The 22,588-nt window shown below is 38.7% G+C and overlaps 1 protein-coding gene across 1 annotated transcript; it reads left to right on the top strand.

Annotated features, from left to right (window-relative positions):
• Window positions 1-1,821: 1,821 nt before the first annotated feature.
• On the top strand, window positions 1,822-7,744 carry LOC115741431 (cytochrome P450 736A117-like). The gene is made up of 4 exons (XM_048280619.1): window positions 1,822-1,967; window positions 5,819-6,184; window positions 6,316-6,907; window positions 7,090-7,744. Exons 1-4 carry the CDS (start codon window positions 1,822-1,824, stop codon window positions 7,699-7,701), a joined length of 1,716 nt encoding a protein of 571 aa, XP_048136576.1. The 3' UTR covers window positions 7,702-7,744.
• Window positions 7,745-22,588: the final 14,844 nt, after the last annotated feature.

The raw sequence follows: 22,588 nt of genomic DNA, 5'->3' as shown, positions 1-22,588 counted from the left end.
TTTTTTCATTTTAAAGCGGGGCATTTTGATCATTTTGCTAGGGAAACATAGAAGGAATCCGTTGAATTTCTGTCACTGATCGCAGTTCAGGCTTTCTCTCTCTAGCTCGATTCCTATAGCTGGCCTCGCGATAAAATCCGTCAACCAAGAGCCACACATTCCCGGTCGTTTTGTATTCAATAAAATTCCAAGTACGACTTCGGTTCATTCTTGCCTGGCCTTTAAGTTTCCGTCTCATTTTGGTTTTCTTTGTCGCCGTTGGTCAGCCATTGTGGAGGAGGAATCGAGTTTGTGCAGAAGTTGTTCGATGAAATGGCGAAGTTAGATTATGTTCAACCGTATTTCTGAACTAGTGAGCATGTAAGTACTCGAGAGACTTTCTCGCCGGCCCCGGTCGTCACCAATGATGTGTCGAGGACTTCCTCTCCCAAGTTCAACAACCAATGGTATCCACAATCGCATCTCATTCAAGTAGGATCTCACGCTCGGTTTTCGGATATATTTCATAAATGACAGAGGCAAAGGAGTCCAGTTGAGGTTTGTGTGAAAATTGTCGCTGATTTGATTTCAATTAGTGATTTGGAATAGTTTTGTAGCGGTAGAAGGACGCCTTAAGTAACAATATCTGTGTACGGAACTTATTTTTGTGCAAATATTTTTTTGATTAGTTAAGTGTCAATTTTTTTTTGCAAAATAATTATTTGAGTGCCAACTCCGGTGAGCGTCATCGGAAATCTTAGGTGGTGTCTACATGAATTGCCGGAGGATCTTAGTCAACAATAAAAAAATCCAAAAATTAATAAAAAATTCTACCTAATATTAAAAAAAATAAAAATAAGCTAAAAATTAAAATAAAAAAATAAAAAAACATTTTAAAAATTAAATTGAGAAGCATCAGGACCTAAAAATTTATATCTGCAAAATGATAATGCAATATCTCACTAGCAATTTTAAATTGATCGGACGGCCAACATCCACGGTAACAATTTCGGGCCAAAATTAGCCGAATGGACTAAATTGGCACTAACACAAACTGTTTAGGACTGAATTGGTAAAAAAAAATTATGACTGAACTGTTGCAATTATATGTTTAGGACTTGCTGTTAATTTTCCCTACTTTGAAAACAACTTCCTCTAGAAGACTTTAAATTGCTTCAAAATTGATTCATTTGATATGTCACAAGTAAGTAATTCCAATCATACGTTATTTGACCACATCAAATCAGGAATTTCTTCTAACTATGTGATGCAAGTGCTCTCTACAATCAAGCAAAAAGTGTAAATTGACAAATAGAAAGAGCACCTGATGATTATTATTAGTATTTAATAGCTGGTACGGCCCGTACGAGGAAACAGATTGTGACACTTTGAACAAATGCACCTCGAGCCAAAAATGTAACCGGCAGCTGATGACACATTAATCCGTCCTCAAGATTCAAGGAAATAGAGAGACTAAGGGCCTGTTTGGTAATAATTCCATTCTCGAAAATATTTTCTAAGTAGAAATGAGTTTCTTATTCTGTTCCTTATAGCAATTTCTGAACAAAAGAACACATTTGGTAACTGTACAAAATGTATATTCTCGAATTAGAAAAAGACTAAAAATGCTTTTCGTACAACCCTAAAAATTTAAATTCCCAATTTTTTTATTTAACTATAAAAATGCAAGTGGAGGCTGCAAGGACTAGCGATGGTGGAGACAGGCAAAGGCAGCGATTAGTGATCGACGACAACGATGGAGACCGGCGACGGCGATCAACGATCGGTGGCGGCGACGACAATGGGAGATGATGGAGACTAGTGGCGATTGTCTACCGGCGAATGGCTATGGTGGAGATCAACAGCGAGGGTGGCGGCAATTGGCGACTATTGATCAGCGGTGATCGAGGAGCAGTGGCGATAGTAGCGATTGGTGGCAGTGGACACAAACGACGGCGATCGGTGATGGTGGAGACCGGTGGCAATTGGTGACCGGCAGAGATGGCACTTGGCAACCGTCGACCGGCAGTGGCGATTGGCGATCGACGGGGGTGGCGGTAGGAATCAGCGATCAATGACTATGGCGAGGACCGACGGTATACCCGTGGTTGTAAAGACGAGTATTAAATTACATTATTTTTATTTTTTGAAAATAACATCGTTCCTTTTTTGAGTTAGCTTGTTTCTTGAAATTGTTCCCATGAACAAAGAAGTAATTTTTTTTTTTTTTTGGCTTCTTGTCTCCGTTTCAAATCTGTTCCCACGTATAAAAAAAATTACCAAACCAACTTATGTTCCTTTCATGTTTCCCAATTACAAAAGAACAAGAATAAGAAAATCTTGAGTGTTATCAAATAGGACCTAGACCGTAATTTTGTCGTTTGCTACTTGAACTATTCAACTAACCAGCGTTAATTTTCAAGGATTGTTTGGAGATCACCATGTTCGATAATTAATTAGAGAGTGAGTGGAGGAGACAAGATCGAGTCCAAATCAAGCCTTTGGTTCTTGCTTCCTTGTCCGTAGCTGGCGGGGGAGTAGAGTAAGTTAGTCGTGCGTGAACTTTGCAGGCCTGCAGACACCGCGACTGCCTTAATCCCGACATTTGGGGAGGGATTATACGCCAACGGACAAGTATTTGGTGACAAAAAATCAAATCAACACGGCGAAGACTATATGAAAGGGAAAAATAATATCTGATTGAACCTTCTAAACGGCTTTTGATTTGATGGTTGGTCAGAGATTAGGTAAAAGGCTCCATTCGTTTAGCGAAAAATAAATTTTAAAAAAAATATTTTTCGAATATTTTGGTGTTTGATTTACGGGAATAAACCAGTGAAGAAAACATTTTCCGTCAACGAAAAATACATTCAAAAGTGGGAATATCATTTTCCCTCATCTTTCCTCCATTCACTTCTTCACCTTGATTTTACTTCTAAATAATTAAAAAAAATCCAAACTTTTTAACGTTTAATCATTTTTGTTTTTTCCTTTCCTTTTTTTTTCCTTTTTCCTCACTCGATCTCGGCGAGGTTGAGCTCACCTATGGTCGCAGCAAGTCTATGGCGGCAGAGGTAGAAGGAAAAAATAGAAAACAAAATTTTTTTTAAAAGTTTTCAATTTTTTGTGGATTAACAAATTGTCCATGTTAGTGCCCGCCGACGTCCACGGCAATAATTTCCGACCAAACGACCAAAGAAAAAATTAAGATAGATTTTTCTTATCGAACGACGGATAACAATTTTCAATTCAAAAATTTTGCGATTTTCCTAGAAAATAACTTCCTGAAAAATATTTTATAGAAACATCACATTTTTCGCGAAACAAATAGAGCTTCAATCCTCAAATCAAAGGTGAGTTTAACCGTTCTAGTGAAGTTTTTTTTTTTTTTTATGCCGGTGATGTATTATTTAATTTTCCGAACTTCACGCCTTTCTTCACAAATGGAGAAGAGAAACTGAAATCCCGAAAATAATTTGACATGGTGTTATGAAGAACTGCCCCTTTAGTTGGGGAGCTTACAAACCATTCTGGTTTCTATGATAACTATTCTAGTTCTCTGATTTTATTCTCCGAAATAGAAAAAGATGAGAACCCTATTTGGTAATGTAAATTATTCTGATTCCGATTCTATTCCCAAAATCAGTTTTAGGGAATCAAAATTAGTTTTAGAGCAAAAACGAGAACCAAAAAAGGTTGGTTCTAGAAAAAAGAATCACTTTTGAAAATCACAAAACAGAATGAAGTCACATTTTCCTCAACCTAAAATAGAACAACAAGGTCTTATTTAAATAAAAAAAAAGATAATAAAAATAAAATAAAATAAGTTTGAAAATTTGAAAAATTTATAAAAAAAATCACAAAAAAATTAAAAAAATCCCTAAAAATAGAAAAGGCTTAGATTAGGCTAGTTTGACATAATTTTCATAAATTCGGTCATAAATTTCCTAGATTTCATAGACTTTCTTCTTTTTATAAATATTATAAGCACATTTGAAATTAAACCCGAACCATATTTTTCTAAGTTCTTAGGATTTCATTAGGATTTCATGATATGATTCATTAATGTCATGATTTCTTGATTGTGCACTTGATTTCATTAATTGTAATTTGCATAGGTTTATGTACTTTAAACTTAGTCTAGTTTTAGAAAATTCTGAAAAAAGACAAAATAACCAGCATTAACACTTAGTAAGCTCTCGTTCTTAAGTTTTGAATGTATTAAGACTAAGATTTGATTTCCTTGAACCAAAAAACGCACACCAATGTAGGACAGTGCAGCGCATTTTCTTTGTAGAAACGAGAACGTCGCTCGTGTTGGTTATCCGCTTGCTCAAAAGAGTTGAATGAAACCACATAATAAATGACAAAAATGACTTGTGATGATTCTTGATATTTATTTTTACATTTCAATATATTATATAATAGAATCAATATGAATTAATCTTTGATTAATTCGAAATGTAGGATGAAATTTCACGAAGTAATTACGTAATTAAATGACAAAAATTAAGAAGAACAATTGTTTCCGAGAACAGAAATTATGTGCATTTACCAAACATATTTCTGTCATAGGAACAAAAATTTTATGCAATTACCAAACACGCTCCGATTCTCTAAAACTCATATAAGGAACAGAATCAGAAAAAGTCGTTTTAATCATAATCACTTTTTCAAATCATAATGGTTGCCATGCAAGCCCCAATTAAATGGATCTAATGGTAGATTTATAAATTACTGATCAATTTTTCAATGTCAATTTCCATAAACTACATAAAAGTTTAAGCTAATAAGTGAATACATGATTTGATAATTAAATAGTATAATACTTTCCTTCATGTGTGGGTAGGACTCTTGTAAAAAACCGAAGTGTGTACATATATAATGAGAGTATAATGGGCGATTTAAAGTGATTTGAAATCAAAACCTCTCATATTTTGTTACCACTTATTTGCGGAGCATGTTAGAAACAATCATCAATGAAAGAATCTAAATTTAAGGCCATGTATATAGCCAGATAGATCTAATTTCACTCGAATACTTTAGATCACAGCCTGTAAAATAGTCGCTTCACAAAAATAAAAAAATGACTAATCTTTTATCTCTAGATGCGTGCCCTCCTCTAGTCAAGGCCAGTCTTCGATGGAGAGCACGTGCCTAAGCTACCGAATGATTATGAATCCCAAAATGTTTAATGACTAGAAGATGCACACAAAAAAAAAGTAGATAAACAGATGAAAAGACGGGATGGAGAGCACATGCTCCCTGAAAGATTCCGCTTATTGATGGCATATTTTGTATTCGACGAACATAGGCTTTATGTGGTACTTACAGTGCTGAAAATCCGCAGCAAGATAGGCAGCAATAATCTGCCAACGGGTGCGGAGAACACACGTCGGATCTAATGTCATGCGAATACTTTGATTCACGACCTGTGAACCGACTACCATATCGTAATTGCTAGAAAGAGCGTAGTTCTGCGACGTAGGGATCATGTTCGACACCCCGTGCTCAGACACCTCGATAATCTCCAACTTATGTTTCAAGCTTCTGTATTAGGCCAAGTTCAGCTTCATCTGGGCAGTCATTTTTCACGACAATATATCTCAATCTATATGCAACAGTTGCAACAACCTATCATCACCAACTCCGAAGGGCAAACCATTTTAAAAAATTCAGCTTTGACTTTTTTTTTGGGGGGGGGCGTCAAACAGCTTTGATGTTTACAAGTGCACAAGACAGGAAATTGCCTGATATTCTGCATAGGAAAATTCATGTGGAGCTCCACAACAGCACGAGCAATATAAACAACCCTAAGAAAAAACACACGGCCTAGAAGGTCAATCATTGCACTCTCAATGTTGAGCTTCAACGTCTCACCGCTGCTCTCCTTCCCTCCCTCGCTGACCTCAATCATACTCGTCCTCTTCATCACCTTCCTCACCCTCAAATGCCTCCGCCTCCTCTGCTCGTCCACGGCTGCCGCTGACCTCCACCTCCCGCCGTCGCCGCCGAAGTTCCCGATCATTGGGAACCTCCACCAGCTCGGCAATTACCCTCACCGCTCACTCCAAGCCCTGTCGAGGCGCTATGGCCCCTTGATGATGCTCCACTTTGGGAGCACACCTGTCCTCGTCGTGTCGTCCGCCGACTGCGCTCGTGACATCATGAAGACCCACGATGTCATTTTCTCTGACCGAACCAGGTGTAGCCTAAGCCTGTCAAACTCATGTTCATGCATCTTAATTCTCCGTTAAGAGTTATATTTCCTAGCTGTTATGATTGGAGAAGGTACAGATTTGGACATTATTCATTTGTACTAATTCTTGGACTCAGGTCAACCCTATCCGAGAGGCTTCTGTACCACCGCAAGGACGTGTCCCTGGCGCCATACGGCGAGTACTGGAGGCAAATGAGGAGCATCAGCGTGCTCCAGTTGTTGAGCAACAAGAGGGTCCAATCGTTTCGCACGGTCCGAGAAGAAGAGATCTCTCTGTTGATGGACAAGATCGAGCGGCAGCGCTCGGTGGACCTGAGCGGCGTGCTCGCGTCGCTGACAAACGACGTAATATGCCGGGTGGCTCTGGGGAGGAAGTACAGCGAGGGCAACCAGAGTGAGAAGTTCAAGGGACTGTTGGCGGACCTGGTGGGGTTGCTGGGCATTTTCAACGTTGGGGACTTCATTCCGAGCCTCGGGTGGATCAACAAGCTGACCGGTCTAGACGCGAAAGCGGACCTGGTCGCGAGGGAGTTCGACCAGTTCCTCGATAAGGTGGTGGAGGAGCACCGGAGGAAGATGGAGAAGAAGAGCACAGGCGGCGGCGGAGGTGAAGATAGGAGAGATTTCGTGGACGTTTTGCTGGAGATTGAGAAGGATAAGACTGTTGGTTTTGCTCTTGGTGCCGATAGCATCAAAGCACTCATATTGGTAAGCTCTCTCGTCTTGTTGTCTGCCCGTCCTTGTCCGATGAAATGTTCTCCAATCATTGGTTTATAGACAATGTACATATCAAACATTACTCACATAAAATTTAATAGATTTGCCTAAGAATTATGTTCATGTTTGTTCTCATGATGATTGATTATTTAAGTATTCTTGGGCTTGTGCAGGACATGTTTGCAGGAGGAACCGATACAACGCACACAGTCCTGGAGTGGGCAATGACCGAGCTCTTGAGACACCCTCGTGCCATGAACATCCTCCAAACCGAGGTCCGCGAAATCGCCAATGGCAAGCCAATGATAAGCGATGAGGACTTGGAAAAATTGCATTACCTACGAGCAGTCGTCAAAGAGACGCTCCGCCTATACCCTCCGATCCCGCTTCTCATCCCGCGGCTGTCGACCCAGGACGTCAAAATCCAAGGCTACGACATCGCAGCAGGGACTATGGTGATCACAAACGCGTGGACCATCGGGAGGGACCCCAGCACGTGGGACGAGCCGGACGAGTTCAAGCCCGAGAGATTCTTGAACAGCTCGGTGGACTTCAAGGGACAGGATTTCGAGCTGATTCCTTTCGGTGCCGGGAGGAGAGGTTGCCCCGGGATAGCGTTCGCAATGGCGACGAACGATCTTGTCTTGGCAAATCTGGTGAACAAGTTCGATTGGGCGTTGCCGGAGGGTATGACAGCGGAGGATTTGGACATGACCGAATGCACTGGTCTTACCATCCACAGGAAAGTTCATCTCCTTGCTGTTGCCACTCCATTCCCTAGTTAAGACCCATTATCATTACCTTATATTTATTGTTATAAACTTAAGGCGAATGCGATGGCTCTTGTAATTAAGTCATCTCCTATTTAGGATACAAGATATGTACGTGGTTCGATCGAGTGCCGGTAATTATTCCATGGGAAGGCAGCCATAAATAATTTATTATCAATGGGAGATTTACAGAGGTACAATTGTTCACAAACTCAAGTGTTTCTCAGCCCTCCTATACACCAAAACCAACAATATTCAATCAACAAGAGTTATGACGCGACTAATTGAATGATTCTCCGGTTGATTATCTATCTCTGATATATTGCGTGTATATGAACGGTGAACTATATAGAGACGAACAAAGTAACCGTTTGGGATAAGGAGCCAGACATTTTCGGACGATAAACCAAGACTTCACATGTTGGGAAAGCATCATTCAAGGAATGAAAAGGATCTAACCTTCAAGAACAAATACTGATGCAGCCCGCATTCAAGACAACTACGCTCAACCAAAAAGATCGACCCCTTTTCAAGATCAAAGCCTCTCATCGATAAGTCCAAGAGTCTCATAGATAAAATTCATCATAAAAACTTTGTCATCTCCCATGCACTGGAAACCTACAAGGCACTTTGGAACCACAAGCATTGATAGCTCCTAATTATTAAGCGCTTCTAGTTTCTATGTGCTTTAATTAGTTCTAGTATCCAGATTAGACTTTAGTCATTTACTCTTCTTTGTTTTGCTCTAAAAGGCCATCAAGTTTCTGCTAAAAGGTACATGAATTTGATTAATCAAACTTGCCTAGTGCAATTCCTTTGGACCTCGAAGAATTCATGCCCCTTGAAACCTAGTAAATTTTCACTAAGTACTAAAAGAGTTGGAGCTTCTCAAAGTGTGCATCATCCCTGAGAGTTGCAACCATTAATCTAGACAAATTGATGTCATTTCAACTTCCTTGGAGACTTAAAAGGGCAACCATCCCTTTCCTCATTCTGTTAGAACAACTATGCATTGATTGATTATCCAAACACTACCACAAAAATTCAAGTTGGAAAACCTGTTAGTTCAATTTTGTAGATAGCCCCTGGGCACACGATCTAGTGGTGAGGAAATTGGGGGTGACGACGCTCTAGTATCACATTTGCATATTCAACTCCCGCTCTCTGCCAAGAGATGAAGCAAAAGCCTAAAAGAGATGAAACTTAGAGATAAAAAAAAATTAAAAAAGAATTTAGTAGTTAAGAAATATGTTCACTTTTTGTGTGTGTGTGTGGATTAGGCGTATAGAGTAAGTTTTGATCCCTGAAGCGTTTAGTACAAATAATTTTATTTTCTTTATCACTCACCTGAGTTTATGCTAAAAAGAACGTATTCAAATTCAGAAGTGGTACGAGGTACCAACTTGTAGAGTGGACCACATAGTAGGAAAATGAGACTCTGCCGGTCCCCTAATTACTTATTTTTCGATATGTCCATCATCCAAAAAGGCCACGCGAGGTCGCGGTTTATTGGAACTCTAGTGTTCATGTACAGCGATACGGAGCCTAATATTGAAATCTCGAGGAAATTATCCGTATTGAAACATCTAATCGCGCGAGGTCGTTTAAGTTTTGTGCATAAGTTGATAGCTAGACCCGAGCGATGTACCACCCCAACCGATTGGATCTGGCAGCGAAAGTCGATGACCGTTGATCAGGGGCGATTAGCGACTGGTGCAATGGCGGCAATGGGCAGTGATGGAGACCAGCGGCGATTGGTGACCGATGGCAGTGGCGACGGTGGGCTGTGGTGGAGACCGACGGTGATCGACAACCGATGGCGGGGGTGGCAATGGGCTGTGGCGGTGATCAGCGACGGGTGGTGGCGACGGCGATGGACGATGTTGGAGACCGGCGACGATCGATGATCGGTGGTGGAGACCGGCAGCGATCAGTGATCCATGGTGGAGATCGGCGGCGATCGGTGATCGGTGGTGGAGACCAGCGGCGATCGGCGACAAGTGGTGGAGATTGGCAGTGATTGGCGATAGGTGATGGTGGAGATTGGCCACGATCGGCTATCGGTGGTGGAGACTTGCAGTGATCGGAAACAGGAGGTGGTGGCGGCGATGAGCGATAGTGGAGATCGGCGGCGATCAACTACCAACGGTGGAGAATGGCGGCGATCGGTGGTGGAGACCGGCAACCGGCAATGGTGACAATCGGCGAATGTCGACTAAGGGTGGTGGCTAAGGCGATCAACAACCAATGATGGGCCCGTGATTGTGAAGACAGTATTAAGTTACACCGAGTTTATTTTTTGAAAGTGCCATTGTTTCTCTTTGAGTGAGCTTATCTCTTAAAATTGTTCCTAGGACCAAAGAAGCAACTTTTTCTTGCTTCTTGTTTCTATTTCTTATATGTTCTTAGGGAAAAAAAATACCAAATAAATTTCTGTCTTTTTGCTGTTCCCAATAACAAAAGATTAAGAATCAGAGAATCTATACCGTTACTAAATAGGACCTAATCCCAATCTTGTCCTTTGCTGCTTGAATTATTTAAACAACGCAGCTGAATTTTCAAGGATTGTTTGGAGATGACCATGATTGATGATTAAGTAGAGAGTGGAGGAGACAAGATCGAGCCCAAATCAAGCCTTTGGTTCTTCCTTCCCTGTCCGTAGGGGGCGGGGAATAAAGTAAGTTAATTGTACGCGAACTTTGCAGACCATGCGATTGACATAACCCCGGGATTTGGGGAGGGATTATACGCCAAACAAACGAGAAGTACTTGGTGACAAAATATCAAATCAACACGGCGAAGATTATAAGAAAGGGAAAGATAATATCTGATCGAGCCGTCCAACCCACTTTGGATTTGACGGTTAGTGAGAGATTGGGTAGCTCAACAATCCGTTTGTTTAGAGAAAAATAATTTTCAGACAAATATTCTTTTGACATTTTGGTATTTGATTTGCGGAAAATAAATGAGTTAATGAAATATTTTTCACCTATAAAAAATACATTCAAAAGTGGAAAAATCATTTTCCCTCGTCTTTCCTCCATTTACTTCTTCACCTTCATGTTATTTCTAAATATTTTAAAAAAAATTCCAAACTTTTTATTTTTTAATAATTTTTATTTTTCCTTTCCTTTTATTTTTTTTATTTTCTTTATCCTCGCCCGATCTCAGCAAGCACGAGGTCGCCTTTGGCCACCGCCGGGCTGTGGCGGCAAAGTTAGAAGGAAAAAATAGAAAACAAAAAATCTTTAAAAATTCAATTTATTTGGATTAAAAAACTATCCATGTTAGTAATTTCCTACTAAACGATTATGGGAAAAATTAAAATAAATTTTCCATATCGAACAATAGACAATACTTTTGAGTTTATTTTTAGATCTCAGCCGAACACTAAAAAATATTGCCGTTTTCCTAGAAAATACTTCCTACAGAATATTTTCCAAGAATATCACATTTTTCGCGAAGCAAATTAAGCTTGAATCCTCAAATCAAGGGTGAATTAAATTATTAAACCGTTCTTGTGAAGTTTTTTTCGTACCGGTGATGTACTATTTAATTTTCCGAACTTCACGTCTTTCCTCACAAACGGAGAAGAGAAACTGAAATCCCGAAAATAATTTGACATGGTGTTATGAAGAACGGCCCCTTTAGTGGTGGAGCTTACTGACCAATTACATGGATCTAATGGTAGATTTATAAAATACCGATCAATTTTTCAAAGTCAATTTTCATAAACTCTATAAAAGTTTAGGCTAATAAGTTAATACGTGATTTGATAATTAAACAGTATAATACTTTCCTTCACATGTGGATCGGACTCTAGGCAAAAACCATGTGTAGATATATAATATGAGTATAATGGGTGATCTGAAGTGATTTGAAATCAGAACCTCTCATACTTTGTCAACCATAAGCAGGAGAGAATCTAAATTTAAGCGCATGTATATGTCTAGTTAGATCTAATTTCACTCGAATACTTTAGATCACGATCTGTGAAGTAGTCGGTTCACCAAAAAAAATGGCTACTCTTTTATCTCTAGATGCGTGCCCTCCTCTAGTCAAGGCCAATCTTCGATGGAGCGCACATGCGTTTTGGATGGAGAGCACGTGCAGTACTGTATGATTATGAATCCCAAAATGTTTAATGAATAGAAGATGCACACAAAAAAAAGTAGATAAACAGATGAAAAGGCTGGATGGAGAGCACATGCTCTCCGAAAGATTCCGCTTGCTGATGGCATATTTTGTATTCGATAAATGTAGGCTTTATATGGTACTTACAGTGCCGAAAATCCGCAGCAAGATGGGCAGCAATAATCACCTAAAGAGTGCTGAGAACACACATTGAATTTAATGTCACTCGAATACTTTAGATCACGACTTTTGAACTGACTACCATATCGTAATTGCTTGAAAAAACGTAGTTCTGCTATGTAGGGATCTCGTTCGACACCCCGTGCTCGTGCACCTCGATAATCTCCAACTCATGTTTAAAGCTCCTGTATTAGGCCACGTTCAGCTTCATCAAGGCAGTCATTTTTCACAACAATGTATCTCAATCTATATGCAACAGTTGCAACAACCATTCATCACCAACTCCGAAGGGCAAACCAAAAAAAAAAAAAGACAAATGCTTTTTTGACAATACTGTCAAGGACGGTATAATCTCAACTATAGATCCACACACTATCACCGCATATTTTGCATAAAATACTCATTGATTGGAAGATCGTGTGATCAGAAATAACTGAGTATCAGACTAGAAACTTCCATAAAAAATTCACCTTTGCCATTTACAAGCGAACAAGATGGGAAACTTCCTGATATTCTGCATGGGAAAATTCATGTGGAGCTACCCAAGACCACGAGCAATAGAAATAACCCTAAGAAAAACACAAGGCCAAAAAGATCATTGCACTTGAGAGGAAGAAACGGCAAACGACCACCGTGGCCACCACCAATGTCGAGTTTCAATGTCTCACCGCTACTCTCCTTCCCTCCCTTGGTGACCTCTATCATACTCGTCCTCGTCATCACCTTCCTCACCCTCAAATGCCTTCGCCTCCTCTTCTCCTCCACTCCCACTACCGCCACTAACCTCCACCTCCACCTCCCACCGTCACCGCCGATGTCATGCCCTAATCCCGAGCCCGCAACAACCCTACCAAATCGCCTCAGGTTAAGGATGACGTCCCAAGCACGTCATCGACCCGTAAATTTTATCTTATTATTAAGGCATATGGAACGTGTAATTTCCCCAAACAATAAATTAAAAGCAGGGATAGAATAGTAGGAAGTCAAATCAATCAACATCAACCAAAGATCACTTTTATTTAATTATCTTGTTAACCCTAGTAAAATACATATACACAAGCCCTACCTCTAGGCCACTTTCTATAGTTCTCACAAAAATATCAGTTCAAGATTGGGGGTTAACACTATTTCATGCTACTCAAAAAAAAGTCACGCTCACTTCCAGCTTTCCACCGCTAAGGCCCGAAAAATGGTTAACAACAATGGGATGAGAAATAAAATCTCCGTGAGTTAATACATAAGTCCGAGTAGGATACTGACTCGCTCAAGGCATCCTAAACATGTAGGATACTATCGATGGCAGATCAATAGCTTGCAGCTCACGCCACACTATAACTACCACATGACTAAGTACAATATCATAGTGAATCCTCAATCACATGCAAACTTACTCTGCCTTGGTCCACACAACGAACAGTTCATAAGTATACATGCAATCATTTGCATACAATCAAGGCAAATAACTAGAACACTCATTACAACTAGCATACGCAATGCACCACACGTGTTCCAGTTATTAGAGGCCATTAGGCCCGACACACTAGTCGGTGCCTGGCACACTAGTCGGTTGGTGCTCTACCGGCATGACCAGGCATCGTCCCGTTCCTTCGACGATGGCGACCGTCAAGCCGTGTGATTTCGATCGTCACAACACGGCTACAAGCATAACTACAAGGAGCGTCGGCCCGTCACAAGCTACGACCGACATCCGATCGATCCGATGTCACGAACCGTCATGCATCCAATAAGTTATGTGATTCCGATTGTCACGGCACGAGCTTATCGGGCCAACCCTCATGTGACCACACAAGCACGCCAAACAATCGAGTCAATTTATATCTTCGCATTTAATTCAATGCACATACACAAACAATCGTGCTCAAAACTTGGCTCAAGGCCATTGTAATGCTTAAAATTCAGTCCATACGTGGTCACACAAATACACTTGTCATACACAAGATTTTCCATCTATAAGCGGGCTAATCAATTACATCAATCCAAACAAGCAATAGCTAATATACAATCACCAAATAATAATATAGTAATCACCCAATAATAATAATAATCGTATAGTAATAATTAATTAACAACAACTAATTATCCAGCCTATATTTAATTAATCCGACTTGATTAATTAATCCAGATTCCGCTTACTAATGCCAGAATATACAAAGAACTCGATTTCAGATAATTAATTCGATCGCGATTTAAATAAATATATCTAATACCAGTCAATTATTCCAATTGACAATTAACAATAATTAATCTAATCCTTAAACGCAGTTAACACCAAATTCAGAGTTTAGGGGTTAACTTACAAACTTCGATGGTCCGTATCAAGTCGGGTGCGAAGGCGATGACGGTCAAGATCCACAAGATGGCGACGATGCGAGTTTGGTTTCAAGTCCGCGGTGGACGACGGAATCCACGGTTCGGGTTTTAAAGTCACGGTTGGGGTTTGAATATAAACACGGTTTGTAGAGGTTTCCCTCTAACAGAATATAACCAATAGTCTCATCATAAAAAGAAATTGAGCAACTTTTATTCTCAAACTTAAACAAATTACCATAAGTATCAAGTTTTGAAATAGAAATTAAATTTCGAGTAATATTGGAAACATAAACAGCATCAACTAAATCCAAATTGAAACCACTCTCTAACACCAAACGGAGAGTGTCAAATGCTTCAACTGGAGCCTTTTCTCCATTTCCCACGATAATGTTACGATATCATTTATGTAGCTTCTTCTTTGAAAGGAATATCCGTAATGAATTAGTTATATGTAGAGTTGCACTAATATTAATCAACCATATATTTAAAGGAGCATCAACAATACAAGTTTCACAACAAACATGACTTAATAAAGTATTACCCTTCTTCTCTAACCACTGCCAAGATTTCAGGCACTCTTTCCTCACATGTCCTTTTGCTCTATTGAGATGACTTAGGACCACTTGGTCCTTTTGAACTAGAAGGACTAGCCTTGTTAATCATAAGGTGATGAGTAACTTTGTTTCCATAATTGCAACCCTTGCCATGCATCTTTCCCTTTCCTTTATTTAAACTAGAGGTAATTATATGAGCACCGCTAAGTGGTCCAGATTTTAGCCTCTCGTCTTCTTGGACACACATAGAAATCAACTCGCTTATCTTCTCTTTCTCTTTTTTCATACTATAGTTGATCTTAAAAGGACCAAACTGTGCAAGAAGATATGTAATAATGAAGTAAACAAGGAAACCATCAGAAATTTCCATATCCAAGGACTTAAGTTGAGCATCCAAATCATTCATCCGCATAATGTGCTTATGAATACCATTGATTCTATTATACTTGAGGGTAATCATCTTGGAAATAAGAGCAACAGTATGTGCTTTGGAAGTGCCCTCATACTACTCCTTACTATGAGCAAGGTACTACTTAGCATTATTAGAGTCGGGAATGGCTCCCCGAATAGTGGTTGTTATAGAGCCTTTCATAATCATTAAAGATATGCGGTTGGATCACTCCCACCTTTCATGAGCAACTTTCTACTCATTTGAGCTTCAATCTGTGAGTTCAATGGGAGCCTTAACCCATAATGCATAGTCCAAATCCACGACCCCAATAATGAGACTTCTTTACCCTTTCTATTTCTTAAAATTTGTACAACTCAACTATTCAATAGAGGAAAGATAACTCGTAATAGCAGCAGGATTGTATGCAAGATCAGTAAAATTATGCATATTTACCTTTGAGAAAAATCCACAAAATATATAAATGATTTAATTCATGATCACAATAGACCAAAAATAAGCGGTTCGCTTACATGGAAAGATTAAAATACACAAAATTTTACCAAAAGAATCCAAGAATCATCTATAACCTTTCGTTGGACTGACTATAGATACTTTAAATGGATTCTTTCATAATTTACCGGAAAATTTCACGAGGCAAGAACAAATCATATTAAATCACCATTAGGCAAAATTAATCCAAATCGTATATTTGCAATTTATCTGCTTATCATATTATCATTCGACTCAAAATTAGATATCTTAACTTTCCGTTGGGCCAATTATGAATTTAATCATGAGCATAACACAAGACTATTTTTATCAAAATCTAAATCTATTTAAAATAATAATCTTCCATGGGGCCAATTGCTGCTCAAATAGTTTAGCGCCGCAATAAAGAATAAAAATTCTTTCAACATAATAGAGTCGTACTTAATAAGTTTAACACAACCCAATCGCCAAAAGAGTATAAGCAAGTACGGAGATATAATCACATACGATGCCAATAGATTTACGCCATTAATAATACTTGCTTTCCAAAAACATGTGTGTAAAATAAAAGAAAAACCACAACACAAAATTTAATAGTATTCAGCAATTTCAAACAAAATAACAAGAATCAACCATAAAAGGAGACGAAAGATCATAAGAAATATTATAATTATGTTCATGCGTTGAATAAACTATTGCTCTAATCACATGAACATAAGATCAAATCGACAAATATAGTGTACCCGAATCAAGAGAAGTCATTGTTGATCCGATGAGAGAAAAGATGTCTTCTTATCAATATGAATTTTCACCACTCTCCTCTACACAGTTGAGATGGATGTGTATTTTTTTTCTCAGTGATTTTGTGGAAAAAGCGGAAGCGCAATAATGTGATACCCACGTTCTCCACAAAAGAGATCTTATATAAAGGGAATGATGGGACCAACCTAGAGCTTCCAAATCTTATCCATCCATCAAGATTTAAAGATAAGAATTCTAAAAGTCCAATTGAATGTAACAAATATATACCTGTAATATATTTAATTACAAACCTCATAGGCCACATAATTGGGTTAGACCTCATCAAGTCGAACACACTCAACATGCACTTAAACTCATTGAGTCGACTAGACGGATGTATCGGCAACCCGCGGAGAATTTCGAGAATGCCATGCATGTTGGCTAGAATCACTCAACCTATTTAGAATTAGTCAAAGTTGTTATTTTATTAAGATTTTATTGTTACAGTCCTAGATTATAGAATTTGGTTTCTTTTGCTGTTATTCCGTTGTTATCTCTTAGTATCAATGGCCTATTTTAAAAGGTTTGTTCCCATATGAATAAAGCAAGCAGTGAAGTATTTTTCCTCCATTGTCTCTTTCTTTTGCTTTAGTGCATTATACGCAACAGTAGTATCAGAGCCTACTTTGTTTTTTTAGAGTACCGAGAGTTCAAACACATGAGGAAGAGTGAGCTACAAAAGGTTGAGAGCCAAAAAGAAAGGAAGATCGTGAGAATATAGTGGCATTGAAATCGATGGACTCGGGTGCATTTGTACAACCAGCTATCCCACGTTTTGATGGGCACTATGATTATTGGAACATGCTTATGGAAAATTTCCTCAAGTTCAAGGAGTATTGGCAAGTAGTTACCTCTGGTGTTGCAGAACCGGAGGAAGGAGCTGTGTTGTCAACAATGCAAAAAGTAGATCTTGATGCATTAAAGCTAAAAGCTCTTAAGGCCAAAAATTATTTTTCTCAAGCTATTGATAGATCAATCTTAGAAACAATTGTTAGCAAGGATACCTCCAAGAAAATTTGGGACTCCATGAAGAAGAAGTATCAAGGATCAACAAGAGCAAAAAGGCAACAATTTCAAACACTTTGTTCACAATTTGAAATGTTGCAAATAAAGTCGAGAGAATCGGTAACAGATTATTTTTCCCCGACAATGGCAATTGTCAAGAAGATGCAGATCATGGCGACAAGATGGAGGATGTTTCCATAATTGAGAAAATTATTCGATCCTTGACACCAAAAATTCAACTTTGTTGTCTATTCCATAGAGGAAGCCAAGGACATCGAAGAACTTTCAATTGATGAATAGCACGGATCCTTATTTGTTTATGAACAGAAATTCCAATAGCAAAATATGGAAGAGCAAGCGTTGAAGGCTTCAACTGAACACCATTTTTCATCATCAGCTAAAGCAAATAAAGAAAGACGGTGTGGTGAGAGTGGAAATGGCAAAGGCAGAGGAAACAATGATCGTAGTAGCAGCTCAAATCAGTATCATGATCCTCAAGGGAAAGGAAGAGGGCGTAGAGGTCAACATTCAATTGGTTACAAACTAAAGTCAGCAGACAAGTCGAATTTATAGTGTTTTAGATATCATAGGTATGGCCATTACATATCAGAATGTCAAACTAAATTGAATAGACAAAGTGAAGAAAGAACTAACTTTGTGAAAAAAGAAGAAGAAATGTATCTTTTGATGGTGTGTCACGTGAAGGAAGAAACTCAACCAAACATGTGGTATTTAGCCACTGGTTGTAGCAACCACATGAGTGGTGATAAAAAGGTGTTCTCTGATTTAGATTAATCTTTTCGCAGCACTGTGAATTTTGGAGATAGTTTCACTATTTCTGTTATGGGAAAAGGGAAGATAATAATTCACACAAAAGGAAATTTTATGCAGACCATCTCAAATGTTTTTTATGTCCCTGAGTTGAAGACCAATTTACTGAGTGCTGGCCAACTACGAGAGAAGGGATATGAAATCTCTGTCAAAGGTCGCATTTTGCAGAATACAAGATGAAAAATTGGGCTTAATTACCCAAGTCAGTATGACAGAGAAATGAATGTTTATGTTGTATCTCCATAATAATACTCATTCTTGCTTCTCCGTGAGATCAAAGGATGAGGCTTGTTATGGCATTTTTGTTATGGACATCTCAACTTTGGTAGGCTAAAAACACAACATCAAAAGAGCATGGAGACAGGTCTTTCTCAAATTACAGTTCCTTCTCAAATTTGTGAAGAATATGTTGTTAGCAAACAACACCACAGTCAATTTTCATAAGGGAAATCATGGAGAGCAAGGAAGACATTGGAGCTCGATCACTCGGACATCAACGGGTGTCGCGACCTAAAAAATTCGAGAATTTCTAGGCTAATGGATTATCGGGTTAATTATTTAACTAACCTAACTCAAACTCTCCCAAGTCCATACCAAATCTCAACTTAAGGTTCAATTGATTAACATGCAATGTATTTTAATTTTGGAGCCGCCACTAATCATTTATGGTAGGTCGATTAGAAACCTAAATAAAATAGCGGGAGAACTATTTTATTCCTACGAACCAGAGATTAAGAGGTCGGGAACTTGATTACGCCGGATTACTCCGGTACCATTTTATTTCATGAAAAATCATTTGAGAAGGCAACATTAATTGATTTTAACTTAAGTCACTAACAAGGGTTATCATGCAGGTGCACAATCAATTAATGAACATCTAAAAGTCAATATAATCAATGGAGCATGCGCCACACAGGACGATTCTTTTATTTTCGATTTTTTATATGAATGCATGAAAAACTATACTATATGCAATGCAATGTTATGAATTAAATGCAAGACTAAACAAGATGACATGCAAATTAAATTAAATTAATATACAAGTGAGACCATGATTTAATTAAATTAACTACGTGACATGTAAATTAATTAAAACCTAGATATGCAATTCTAATACGCAATATAAGCTAAAATGCAACATAATATGACATGGCAAGAAATAATGACGTGGCATGGATGACATGGCAAGGATGAAAGATTTTTTTTATATTTTCGGATGAATTAATTTCCTAAAATAGAACTATGCCAAAATAATATTTATCTTGCATATTTTAGAGTTTAAATTGACCTAAACCCTAATATATTAAGATAGATTATTTTAGGCATAAAATTCTATTTAAACATGCAATTTCTATCCTAAAATGCAATCTAATCTAATTATTTACAAAAAGGATTAGATATGCAATTGTCTACATTATGCTATTTTTGAAAAGATATGCAATTTTCAAATATAGAAAGTGAATAAATGCAAATCTTTTAGAATTTTCAAGATTACATCATACGACAGAAATATTTTAAAAAATATGACAATCAAACAATTCAAATCAAGTGAGGAAAGTGAATATGCCAATCAATGTCAATCAAAAAAGTGGATATGTCAATCAAGTTTTGAAATATTTCGTAAATATTTGAGTCAATCTTTACTTTGTACATGATTAACGATTGAACCAAAATCATTGCCTAATCGAGTATTCCATCAATAATCTTAAAGATGAACTTTCTTGATCATATGGCAAGTTGCGGATTAGGAAAGAAAACTTTCCTAATCAACATGCATTTTGAAAAATATCCACTTATGCAATATGCAAGATATGATCGAGTATGCAAATATATGATATGCGAATATAATATGCAAATATGACATGCAAAACTATATAGAAAACTAGGCAAGCGAATATTCTATGAATACTTGAGATAAAAATTTACCTTATCTACATATTACCTTTCCAAAATAAGGAATCGAATCAAATCGACTCGATCATGCTTGCGGATAGGACCAGCGGATGCGAATATCGGATGGGGATGGTTTGAAGGGCTCGCGATACGGTGGTTGACAATGGGAAAGCCGGCGAGGAAATTCCGACAAGTGCACGGAGGACAAGGGTTCTCGAGTGAAAGATCCAAAATCATGGTGGAAGTCTTTGCGTGCGTCCTTTACCGTCCTACAGAGAAAAAAATAAAGCAAAAGGAATTCTCCTTTTGTAGATGGCATCCCCGTTCGTTTATTCTTGAATGATTTGCCAAGTCTTCCTTTATCTGACTTGGACTTTTGCTTCTATGAACTTCACAATCTGGACTCCCTTTTGAATGATAAACTTCGACTACCTAGCCCCATGGTTAGATCCTCCACTTATCCACTCTCAGTGTTTCACGTGTGTATCAAATAAAAGACCTGCAATAAAATTCAAGCGAAACGCATGGAAGAAAACTGGTGTTGTCAAAGTTCACCGCGAGGGAGATGGCTTGGTGGCAAAACCAATCTAGTCGTGGATGATTGTTGGGCAACGATTGCTCAGCTCGGGTCAAAAGGCTCGTTGGAGGAGCGGTCATCAGAAAGACCTCGGAATCTGCAAAACAGAAAAAATCTTAGTCGAAGATTAGTCGCACAGACAATAGCTTTGTCGCGGGTAATATTTTAGTGCCGCCAGAGTTCGAATCGGGAATTCGTCGTCATCTTAGGCTTCAATAGGATCGACTTGGCTCAGCAAAGGGTTTGCGTGCGGCAGATAAAGGGTGCGTGCGGCTCTCATGTGACAAACTTCACGGGTAGACCCTCTCTATTTTCCGGTGAATTTGTTCGCCATTCTTCATGTCGAAGATGGTGATGAGTAATTACCTTGACCGCTTGATTTCACTCCTCTAGTTGACCAAGCATGGTCTTTTTCCTCATCCCCATGATTCTTGCACGAGAACCTAGCAATAGACGTGGCCGGTTCCATGGAACCGCCGGTTCCGGTTCCTAAAAAAGGTGGAACCGGAACAGGCCCTTGAAGAGCCGGTTCCGATTCCGGGTTTGAAACCACCTGTTCCGAGCCGGTTCTGGTTCCGGTTCGGAACCGCCAGTTCCTAGGCCCAATGGGTATTTTCCCTCGGGCCTCCTCCCTTTTTTTAAAAAAAAAATGGGTTGGAACCAGCCCTTGAGGGCCAATTCCGGGTTGGAACCGTGGGCCCGGTCAACGGGCCGGTTCCGGGCCCACGGTTCCATTTGGTCATGTCTACCTAGCAAATTTGTCTCTTCTGGCCTCCTTGGTTTCGCACAATGAGGCTGTATACGAGCAAGCTTTCTACTCTCAATTCCGCCAAAGAAATTTTTGTGGGCGTGTATTATGATGAATGGCCCCCCTTTTGTGAACCCTAGACATGCTTATTTATAGAGACAGATTTAGGGTTACAAATTACCGAATTAATGCCCAAGTTTTCTTTTAATAAATCAATTTTCCTACTTGGCACTTTTATTACTAATTTTCGACTCCCTACTGATAGTTATGGACTTTGCCCGAATTTGGTGCTGTTGTGGGCTCAATCCAAATAATTCAAATGATTCAATTAAGCCCAAAATCTCGAAATAAGTCCATCCACTGCCTATCCAATCAAATGCAAAATGTAATGCAATAGATGCTAAAAATAAACATGAAAGATGATTTTGTTATTTTTATTTAGAACTAAAATCAGTTCTAATTTTTTATGCAGAAATGACTGAAAAAGATTAATCAAAATTTAGGTGCCGACAGCGGATCAATAAATCCATCTTCCAATGGAGGTAATAGATACATAATTACCTTCATTGATGACTATAGCCGGAAAATCTAGGTTTATTTTTTGCAGGAAAAATCTAAAGCTTTTGTGGCCTTTAAAAGCTACAAAGCACTTGTTGAAAAAGCAGTTGGCAACCCAATAAAAGTTCTTCGCACTAATTGTGGTGGAGAATATAACTCACATGAATTTGAAAATTTTTGTGAGATGCATGGAATCAAGGGGCAACTTGTAGTAGCCTAGCAGCCTATACGCTATAGCAAAATGGCGTTTGCAAAAGGAAGAATCGCACTATTTTGAATAGTACAAAGCCTTTTGACAAAAAGTGGCATTCCGAAATGCTTTTGGCCCGAAGCAGTCAATTAGAGTATTCATATTTTGAATAGAACCCCCACTATTGTTGTTTAAAATATGACACCAGAGGAAGCATGGA

The sequence above is a fragment of the Rhodamnia argentea genome, chromosome 6 (genome assembly GCF_020921035.1).
Source record: "Rhodamnia argentea isolate NSW1041297 chromosome 6, ASM2092103v1, whole genome shotgun sequence".
NCBI lineage: Eukaryota > Viridiplantae > Streptophyta > Magnoliopsida > Myrtales > Myrtaceae > Rhodamnia > Rhodamnia argentea.
This window is presented reverse-complemented; position numbering and strand designations above follow the sequence as displayed.